We start from the raw sequence: 11,285 nt of genomic DNA, 5'->3' as shown, positions 1-11,285 counted from the left end.
TCCCTAAGGACAGCTGTAAAGGAATATTACACTGAGATTTCATATCAACAGCACATAAAATGCTCAGGTAGATGTCAATCTTCAGTGACAAGCAATTGAAAAGGTAATCCAAGATGATACAACTAATTAATATCAAGGACTAAATACATAAAACATTGCTTGCAGACCAGATTGCAGAAGAGGCCACCACAATGGGATTTCAATCACACGCCTCCTGCACTTCTCCTGCCCCATATCCCCTGGGGGTAGAAGGTAACCCCCAAATCAGTATTAAGGGTTTGACTTGCAAGCAGGCTCAGCACTAAGCCCATAACACTCACAAGTTCCAGCATCTGGTCAAATGATTTCCCCTGAAGCATGCAAATCCCACTTTTCCTCCATACATCCTACAGGGCCTTCAGCTCCCAGTTAGGCAGGATGGTGAGGGCCATTAGGAGGGAGGGCTGCAGAATCCACACCTACAATTCAGTGTAAATCTCCTCAGCTCATGGCACAGGTAACTCCAAAGGGTAAATTAATTCAAGTGTTGTGAGCCAAAACTTGAAATAAATATTGACATTTCTTTTACAACCTTTGATCATTTGTTTTGGAAATGCCATCACTTTTGATTTCTGAGCTGAAAGCTTACAACTGTTTCTAATACTCCATTTGGTGTAAATGACTCAGTAGAAACAGAGATAAAAATGCTCTTCAGTTTTAAAGATTGCTTTAAAATGTTTAGTATAGCTGAAGTACTTACAGCACCTTAAATTCCAGTTAATAAGTAACTAAAAAAATACATTAACAGAATTCTTTTCTTCTCTCAGTGTAAATGAGTTCTTTAGTGTCTACACTGGGAAATGATGGTTATTAATACCATTTTCATACATTACTGTATTAGACATACCCAACTCCTAATTTTATCACCAAACTCTTTACATCAATAGCATTTTTAAAAAGTAAGTTCAAGTACAGAATCAAATGGAAAGTTTTAATCATTTATCCATATGTATACTTGATATTATTGGCAGGAGAAAGGGATAACATCATAATATTAAAGAAAAACAGATATAAATCCAGCTGTAAGAGCCATATAAACAAGTTCATCTATGTCAAGGATTCCTATGAGCTCACTTTTATTCAAAAATTATTTTCTATACAGACTATTTGCTTTTAAAATAAGAAGGTTAAGCTGTTAGTCATTCTAACTATTTATAGAGAAATGTTAGTTGGAATACTTGTTGTAAACCTTTCAGGGTGACAAATGAAAGATAATAAACCCTTGATCATATAACTTTTATTTATTCATCCAGAAACAGAGGATATCATAGGCAACAACGCCGCCTAGGAGAACAAGGATTTCACATAAAGTGTTTTGGCAGAAACACGCATTTAAATAATCATCCAAATCACCACCTCACTATCTCTATCTTAAAAAAAAAAATATATATATATATATATAATCAAAGCTAAACAAACAAAAAAATGGAGAAAAGAAACACTGGATCAGAACAAACAGCCCAGAATTTTTATTTAATGTCTATGCCAGCCACATCCGTCCCTGATTTCAGAAGTCATAATACTTAGCAGTGACAATGGCACCTTTCATTTGCAAGCACGTTATAAACATGAACTGACTGCAATTATATGAAAATACCTCACCACAGCTAATCAACATGACTGCCTGGTCTGCCCTCAGCCTGCGGAAGTGCTGATTTAAGTTTGTGCTGCCAGCCCCCCATATGACCGTGTCTACATCCTGCAAAGTACTACCCACAGAATTGAATTTAGCATAAACTGACTGACCAAACTACAGCACATCATCAAGCGGGTTTCTCCACTCAGTGCTAATATTTTCTTTTATAATCCAAGAAGAACTGACCCGACCAGGATGCAATTTAATGTAAACCATTTGGAGTGAAAGGTATTATCTTGCCTAGAGAAATCTCCCCTTCACAGTCCAGCTCACAGGCAGAGTCAGTGGCAACCTCATGGTCAGGGGAGATCTGGGACACTCTATCAAAAGGGTCCTCGCGATTTTCCTCACCTTCAACCACATTTGGGATCATGTTAACATAAGCAGTCACTATCTCCTTATGGTAAAGGGTGTCCTGGTTGTATGAGATAAGCTCATTGCTTATATTAACAGTCTCCACTGCAGTACCAGAGCAAAACTGACCACATCCCAGGAGGCTGGAGAAAACCTTTCTGAAGTCAGCATTGAAGGCATAGATGATGGGGTTAAGAGAAGAGTTAGCCCAACCAAACCAGACGAAGATATTAAAGGTGGTCTCACTGACGCAGGGGAGGCCAGCGTGGGGGTCACTGGGTGGGCTCTCGCAGAAGGGAACCATGCAGTTCAGGATGAAGAATGGCAACCAGCAACAGACAAAGACACCCATGATGACAGAGAGCGTCTTCAACACCTTGGTTTCCTTCCTGATGGAGGACTTGAGGCTTGTGTGGTGGTGGCAGTCCATGTGGCTGCTCCGGCAGCTCTGTGCATGCTCGGCTGCCCTCTCCAAGGAAGAGATACGACGAATCTGCACCTGGGCAATGCGGTAGATTCGAGTGTAGGTGACTATCATGATAGCCACCGGGATATAAAAACTGATCAAGGAGGAGGAAATAGCATAAGTCCTGTTGAGGCTGGAGTCGCAGCTCTCCAACGGTCCGGTGAGGGTATCATTGCTGCCAGAGGTCCCATCAGAGGGTTTCACTGCTGCTAACGCCACCCATGTGGTACTCATATCTTCTGTCCAAGTGGTGACAGCACCTGCTGCTGCCCAAGCAGTGCCAAATCCATCTCCAATATCGGCAGCAGCAACAACATCCCCACCTTTGTGCCAGTTGAGCTGGACAGGGATGAAGGAGATGAGCACGGACAGCGCCCACGCCACGCTGATCATCACCAGAGCCAACCGCTGGGTCATCTTTCTCTCGTAGCGGAAAGGGCTGGAGATAGCCCAGTACCTGTCCACGCTGATCACGCACAGGTTGAGGATGGAGGCCGTGGAGCACATGATATCAAAGGCCACCCAGACGTTGCAGAAAGCCCCAAAGGGCCAGTACCCAGCTACCTCTGCCACCGCCTTCCAGGGCATGACCAGCAGGGCCACCAGCAGGTCCGAGACAGCCAGGGACACGATGAAGATGTTGGTAACCTTGCTCCGCAGGTGCCGGTAGCGGACGATGGCCGCGCACACGAGCACGTTCCCGAAGAGCGTCCAGAGGATGAGCAGCGCCAGCAGGCTGCCCGCCGCCACCTGCGCCGGGCCGGGGGCTCCCGCGGGCCCCCGCGCCTCGCCGGGGGGCCCCGTCGCCGGGGGCAGCGGGCTCCGGCCGCCCCGCAGCATCGCTGGCGGCTCCCGCCGGCGGCGGGGCGGCTCCGGCCGGGACGCGCCGAGCAGCCAGCGCCGCCCCGCCGCCCGGCCCCATGGGGCCGCTGCCCCCCCGCCCCCGCCGCCACCCCTGCCGGATGGCCCCCTCGGCCGCTGGGCGCGCACCGGGCCCCGGGCTCCGCGCCTCGCCGCTACCGTCGCGCCAGCCCTGCCGGGGTCCCTCTTCCGCGCTCCGGGGGCCCCGCCTGGGGTCCCCGCCCCGCGGCTCAGCGCGAGTACCTCCGCTCGGGATCCCCGCCCCGCGGCTCAGCGCGGATCCCCCCGCTCGAGATCTCCGCCCCGCGGCTCCTTCCAGGGGCTCCCGCTCTGCAGTTCCGCGCGTCCCCTCGCTCGGGGTCTCTGTCCCTCGGACCCCGCTTTGGGCTCCCGCCTCGAGTCCTTTCTCTTGCGCTCCCCGCTCCGCGGCTCAGCGCGCTCCTCTCTTCCTCAGGCTCCCCGCTCTGCGCTCAGCGCGCACCCTGCCCGCGGCACACGCTCCGCGCCCGCTCCTTCTGGCTTCGCTCTACGCCCCCGCGATTCCCGGTGGCTCCCGCCCGGGCTGGCGGCTCCGCTCGCCCGGTGCCCGCCCGGGCTCCCGGCGCGGCAGAGCCGCGCTCCCGCCTGTGCCGCCCGCCCGTTCCCCGCTGCCCGGGCCGGCCCGCCCGCTCCCGCCGCCCTGTGAGCATGCTCCGCCGCCAGGGACGCGCCGTCCGGGCCGCTGGGCACCGCGGCTGGCAGGGGACGGGACGGGACGGAAAGGCAGCAGGAACAGCAGCCCTCCCCGCTCCTTCCCTCCTTCCGAAATCGAGTCACCCTCGCGATTCCTCGGTGCCGTCACCGGCTCCGTGCGGGGCTTTGCGCGGCACAAGAGAAGAGCGCGGTCCCACCGCGGGGAGCGCGGAAATGACCCCCAGCATCCCCGGGGGAAGAGAGGCTGTCCAGGACGGGTACGGACACGGCTCGGTCGGGCTCTCGATGGGAGCGAACAGGGCTGAAAGGTGCGGTGTGTGGAGCGGGACGGGCTGGGTGTCTTCCTAGGGGATGGGAACTAGACTGTGCCTCCGTAATTGTTCCAATGGCTTCCGCTGGATGGCTGAGATATACTACAGGCAGAGAGCCCGGCAACCGAAAATCCGATTCTCTCTCTTTCCAGCTCTGTGGGATGAATCATTCGTCTCGGTAGGGCTCCAGCACAACTAGAAGCAGACTATGACCGTGAACATTACAGGTGTTAATGTTCTTGGACTCACCATGTGCTAAAGTCATGCTTGAGTTTCTTCAGAGAACATGTCTTAGTTATTTTTATTCAAAATATAATTGATTTGTTTCCTCTAAAACTTAATTTCCTTTTTAAACTGTTGCCAGAGAGAAAACCCATTCTTGACTTAGCAGCCTGTTTCGGCACTGAAAGGGCTAAAAAACTGACATTCTTCAGGGTCCTTCCTCCAGGAAGATTGGGAAGGACAAGAATCACTATACCTTGCTGGATCTGGAGTGACATGAAGGAAGATTAAGTGCTAGAGTTACTAAATACAGAGGGGAAAGGAAAAAAAAAAAAATCAAATTCTGAAACCTTTTAGGTAATTTTATAAAATTGTCACAAGAGAACTGAAGCCTCACTTTAGCTCTCACTTAAGAAATTGGCGCTACTTTTCCACATTTAAACAGAGTTATATTTAATATTGGAGGGAGAATTTAGCTTTTGTCACCACTGAATTCCAAACAGTGTGACTAAAGCTCTGATGCTGAGGCAATGTGTTGCTTGCACAAACTCTGCTTTCCTAAGCAATGCCTCCTACAATTTCTCTAAACGAAGAAGCAGATTGCTCAAGTATTTGTGCACATGCTGGTTGAAGCTTCTAGTCATGGGGATATTTTGTAATGTAGTTAATGGGGACATTTTATATCAAAAAGCAATGATCCAATTTGCTTGTTTAGCTTATATTCATTGCTTTAGCAATGCAGAGGTGTGTGCATATGCTTGTAATGTGGTATCTGTATGTATATGTGTAGCACGTGTGCTGCCAGTACACATGAGCTATTTAAATAAACACATGTGTAGGTATCTGTCTCAGTAACAAAAGTAGCCCAGTAAAACACAGCCTGCTCAGGACTCAGTAGCCCCTTGCCCACACTGGTAGCCTGGTACAAATCACAGCTGCAATTGCGTGTTATCTCCTGCCAGCTCTGCCAGCTGTGCTGGAGTCAGGCACAGAGGAGGTGCAAGCAGGTGGGAAGGATGCCTTAACCCATTGAAACAAAAAATTGTAAGAGCTCTCTTGTCAGATGTCTAAAGAATGAAGCTTTCTTATGCTTTGTTCTTAACTGTCTGCAATAGGTGGACCCCAAATGGAGGACTTTCCAAAGTATCCCATTTATTGGCCAAGAGTTGCATTTGGCTGTCTGAATCCCGTAACTCAGAATTTAGAGGATATAATATACTTTCCCACCTATTTAATCTTTAGCAATCATGCTTGGTTTCCAGCTGGTGTGAACTGATATTCAATAAAGCTCCCTGTGGATAAAGATCTAGCATTGAGCTGGGGGAAGGTTTGTCACCCAAAGGTGCACTTGTCAATGGGTGCAGCAGTGATACAGTCTCCAACGTTGATCCAACATTTCATGTATGCATGTTCAAAACTTTCTTTCAAGGTAAAGGAATGCATTAGGAGATCAGGAGTATTTTCAATGGTAGTAGAAAGAAATACTAGCTTGTCATGTGAGACTAAAACCCCCATGTTGACAGACTCAGTGAGTTGGGAAGAAACGGAGCAGGGAGGAGCAACAGGACTACTGCTTTGTGCTTTTACCAGATCATTCATAATGGCATCAGGTCAGAGAAAGAATCATTTAATGGGGACATTTGTGGCGTGTTATAACATTCCATCCACTGCCATCAATTTTTTTTGAGCCCGAGATAAAAACCTTTCACATTTATAGGTTATTAGCATCCTTTTTTAACTTTCTGTAGGCAGTTTGCATATAAATCTCTTTTTAAGAATAGTCCATTAAACCCACAGCTGTCACTTGCTGAGAGATTTGGGGTGGGTATTTTTTTTTTCATCCTGAAATCATCTTTGTAATGTCTTTTGTGCTTTTCCTTCACAGCTTTGACTCACTTTTTTTTATTCACCTGTTAAAATTGCAGTTCTCGCTCACAGCTGGCAGATTGCAAGTAATGGAATTTAACTGCTATTGCAATGGTTCTTAGCAAAAAAAAATCTTTTTAGTTCCTGATTTTAGAAACGTATGTTTTACTAGCTCTTTCCCTTCATTGCTACATTTTCTATGTCCACTTCAAAATACAAATACCCATTGTTCTGCCTGATCATATTTATTTAAAAATCATCAACACTCATAAAGTTACACATTCTCTCATGTGAGATACTTGATGTAAAGAGATAAAATAAAATTATTGCCAAAAGGAAATTAAAATACAAAGACACGGGTGTACCGCTGAGGTTTAGGCTGTAAAAGCATCCCATCAAAACCCTCCCATTACAGTTAGGCTCTAAAAGAGAAAAGAAGAGGTAGTAGTAGAGGTGGAGGAGGCTGCAAGTCACTGCACATTAGGCCAGTTCAACAAAATCACTGCACATGTTCTTAAGTGGAGCTGTATTTAGGAGTATGTCTGAACACATGCTTAAGGTCAATCAGTTTTGCTCACTGACACTGAGAGTTTTAATTGCACAGGTGCAGGTGGATATATAGCCATGTGAGAGTACTGAGAAAGGAGGGAGATGACTGGTATCACCAATTTGTGGAGTACAGAAAAGTCCATGCAGGCTGGGTTGGGTTCTGGTGTTCATGTTTCTAACAAAAAAAAAAATACGAGCAATTGGAAAATTATCAGAAATGCATTACAGGAATTATGTCTGGGAAACTTCAGCTGAGCAGAGGACAACAGGAGGGTTAGAACCAGCTGGTGATATCTGACAAGGGGAAAATTTTTCTATAACAGATGACTTCTAATATTTCAGGTAAAGTTATAAAAACTTCAGAGGTTAAAAACTGAATCGATGAGAAATCAGGGTAGAGGTGGGGTACACATTTTTGATTGTGTAATCATACACAGTAAGTATGATTAATGGCTGAAGCAATTGGTTTTGGATTGTAATAGATCTGCCATCATTTGCAATCTGAAATCCAAGGCTGAATGCATTTCTCAGAGGCTGTGCCTCAGCCGTGTCTTGATTCTGAGGGTACCAAACAGTACCCTGTAGTCCATGTTGTGGGAAAAGTAGTTTTAGATGGCTACAGTTACTCCTGCTGGCCTTAGATCCTCTTTAGGTTTTTGTTGACATGATTAACCACATGTAACAGAACTGTAATGAGTGTGATATGGTTCCTACGTCAGCCATTGATCACTCATGGAAACCATGAAATAATTGATGTTAACAGAAGAAATTTCCACAGGGTTTTTGTTGTTGTTGTTGTTGTTGTTGTTGGGGGTTTTTTGTTTGTTTTGTTTTGGGGGGGTGTTTGTTTGTTTGTTTTTAAATTTTTAAATTATTTTTTTTTTCATACTAAGATTCACTTCATTTAAATCAATGGTAGAAGATAAAAGATGAATGTTAGCCAAGGCCGAGACCAAGACCAAAAGGAACATGTTTGTAAATATGATTCCTGCTGTACTGTCTCAGTTCACTTTGGGTAATTTGTCTTATAAAAGATTGTATTTTATTTTTGGATATTTATAATTATGTATTAAAAATAGTATATTTTTTTAATATTAGAGCAAGAATTCACATGATTTAAAACTACTAAAGATCAGTCACATTTGAAACAAGATAAATAAAAAGAGGGAAAGCCCTGTTTCTTACAATTTGGGAATTAAATTCATATTGTCTGAGTGTGCATGGTCATATCCCAGGGGAATGACTGTCCTGAGAAAATAATCAAGATGAAAAAGGTGATTTTAATTTTCTAATGCTGAACACTTCAAGATTTTTATTTTGTCTTTTGCCAACTACACTGTCAAACTGCAAATAAAAATCAGGCGAGCTTAATTCCCTGAGACACTGCTGTAATTTTGTATCCGGCTTCAATAGTGTAACCATTTGCCCTGTGGAGTAGTTTGAAAACAAGTTTCTTTTCAATGTTCTGATTTCTCTGTTTCTCTAACCTCCTGTACATTAGGAGTATCTATGAATTTTATATTGAATGCATAAACTACAGGCTTTTTTAGTTAAATAATTTCTATTGGAACTTTTACCAACAACATCACTTATCTTAGATTTTACCCTGTCCATTGGCATAGCATGAGGTTATCTTTCACAAAATGAGTAGGATAACCAATTCCTTCATGGAATCAAGCAGTAGTTTCAGTAGTGAAATCAGACAGTACTGTGAAGACTGTTGAGTCTGATAGAAAAGAGGGGGCTCAGAAAACAGGAGTGAGCAGCTGGGTGTCTGCCTCTGGAGGAATACAGGTGATGTCTCATAGGGTCAGACTCATCCTTGGGCTTCCCTCCTTCCAGAAGGCAGCTGCTGCATGGAAGGGAATGGCTTGGGGAAGCAGGACACCCACACCTCATTTGTTTCACTGGCACTGTGGGACACCTGTATCCTTGCAGAAGAGCCTGTTGCAAATGCTACACAGAAAGCTGCACAGCAAGGTAATTTTACAAGTGTGTCAACAGTTAGAGCTGATAGGGTTTTTAATCTGTACTTTTTAGAATTGTGTAAGATTAGATTTCATAGTTCAGGATTTATTTGGGGGAAGAATTCCAGTCTAAATTTTTTAAACATTAGTGCTACGACATGAGCAACTTCGTTACTTTGAGATAAACAACAATAAACTGCTACTTTTACTTATTTCTGCCTTTTTCACCCTTAAGCAGTACTTAAAATAACATGCTCATTTAGAATCCTTCCAACACACATAACAAGGGTCAAAGGAGTTTCAAGTGCAGGGAGTATCAAGCACCCCTGTAATGCCTTTAGGACCACCCCATTCTTCTGGCTGATGCACTGCAGATCAAAGGAGAGGACATGGAGATACAGCTGAAAAGCATATGCTCAAATAAATCAAGGCAAATACCCCAAATTCAGCACAAAATCAATGAATTGCTGCAGTGGGACAAAGTTCACAAGTGCAGGCACAGCCAGCTCTTCTTGACATAATGAAGTTTGGTTCTTGGCTCTTATTGGATTGGAAAGGTTTTCCAAAATAGAGAGCAAAGAAAATAAAACTAAAGGTTTAGAGAGAAGAAAGACATTCTGATGTTTGGAAAGGACTAGAGGACACTTTTAAAAATCTGTTTGGCTAGTGACACATCTTTTAAAATTATTTCTTGGTAATTAAACTATTAGATTCAAGCAGAAAAACCCTTCCTGGGGAGCACTGCAGGCATGCTTCTGGTACCTGGGAGAGGAGCAGCAAGAGGGACAAGGAAGGGGGTTCATGTAACACCATTAAGATGTTGGTACAAAGCTATTGCTTACTGCTTCATTGCTGTTGGTTGCTGCTTTCCTACAAAAGTCATTGCCTGCTAGAAGTGAAATTACTAAATTCAGATAATTATGGACTCAAGTTGGACACAAAGTATGGACTTAGCATTAGGTATATTAATCGTATCTGTGCATTCTTAAAAGCATTCTGATCTTCAGTTAAGCCTGATAAATGTTAGGCAGCACACTAAATTAGAATAAAGGAGTTATGGTATACTTGAAAATCCTGGTCAGCCACTCACTCCCTCCCCCTGAGTGGGATGGAGGAGAGATTCCTTTACCAGTAAAGGTCAAAATAATTTGTGGGTGGAGATAAAGACAAATTAACAGGTAATGCAAAAGGCATGTGAGCAAGCAAAGTGAAACCAGGAATTAATCCACCACTTCCCATGGGCAGGCAGGTGTTCAGCCATTCCCAGGGAAGTAGGGATCCACCACATAACAGAGACTTGGGGAGACAAATGCCACCACTCAAAATGTGCATCCCCTCTCCCACAGCTTCCTTCTTCCCTCAGATTTATGCTCAGCACAAAGACATATGGTGTGGGATATGGTGTGGGATGTCCCTGGGGTCAGCTGGGGTCAGCTGTCCTGGCTGTGTCCCCTCCCAGCTCCTTGTGCAGCCCCAGCCTCCTCACTGGTGGGGTGGGATGATGGACAGAAAAGGTCTTGGCTATGATGGACAGAAAAGGTCTTGGCTATGTGGAAGTGCTGCTCAGCAATAGCTAAAATACCCCTGAGTTACCAGCACAGTTTCCAGCACAAATCCCAAACATAGCCCCACAGTAGCTGCTCTGAAGAAAATTAACTCTACCCCAGCCAAAACCAGCACATATGGACAGGTGCTGTTCCTCACTCAGATTAAAATGCTGATGTAGTTCACTGGAATTAATGATTTTATGTCTGGTTTTCACAAGATGGCTTTTAATTCCAGGTGTATTGCAGTGACATTCAAGCAAAGATTTATTGGAAACTAAACATAAAACACCCACTGCTTTGTTACAAATGAGGTAGAGAGATAACAGCCGGTTTTCTTTCAAAATGTTCCACCTACTACATCTGTCTTTATTTGTACTTAGGCATAAATTGGGGTCCATTTGCTTCTGGCAAGAAAATGAAAAATACGTTGGTAAAGGTTTCACCAAAGGCCATATCTTAAAGGTGAAATTCAGTTCTCTTTTAGGTGAAGAACAGTAGTAGAGGAAGGCAGGAGGCATGTCATATACAACTGTAAGTTTTGCTTTAAATGTCAACCAAATTAACACTATGGGACACAACACATCTCCTAATTAAAAAAAAAAAAAAAAAAAAACAACTCTAACCATTGACTACTGACATTAAAGTATCATCAGTTTCAAGATGAGACTGATCCTTTAAAAGCTAATAGAGCTAAAACTCTTTTTTAACGTTCTCCCTAACAATTGCAGATGCTTTGATTCTGTTTCAATCCAGATCTCATTTTATTAATGCATG

The 11,285-nt window shown here is 44.5% G+C and overlaps 1 protein-coding gene across 1 annotated transcript; it reads right to left on the bottom strand.

Annotated features, from left to right (window-relative positions):
- Nucleotides 1–1,267: 1,267 nt before the first annotated feature.
- On the bottom strand, nt 1,268–3,335 carry DRD5 (dopamine receptor D5). Its single transcript, XM_040064836.2, has one exon. The coding sequence runs from the start codon at nt 3,333–3,335 to the stop codon at nt 1,878–1,880; it is 1,458 nt and encodes a 485-aa protein (XP_039920770.1). The 3' UTR covers nt 1,268–1,877.
- Nucleotides 3,336–11,285: the final 7,950 nt, after the last annotated feature.

Source organism: Hirundo rustica, chromosome 5, assembly GCF_015227805.2.
Source record: "Hirundo rustica isolate bHirRus1 chromosome 5, bHirRus1.pri.v3, whole genome shotgun sequence".
Lineage (NCBI taxonomy): Eukaryota > Metazoa > Chordata > Aves > Passeriformes > Hirundinidae > Hirundo > Hirundo rustica.
This window is presented reverse-complemented; position numbering and strand designations above follow the sequence as displayed.

Coding starts and splice junctions, on each gene's coding strand:
- DRD5 (XM_040064836.2), bottom strand. CDS start 3,335: ATGCTGCGGGGCGGCCGGAGCCCGCTGCCCCCGGCGACGGGGCCCCCC.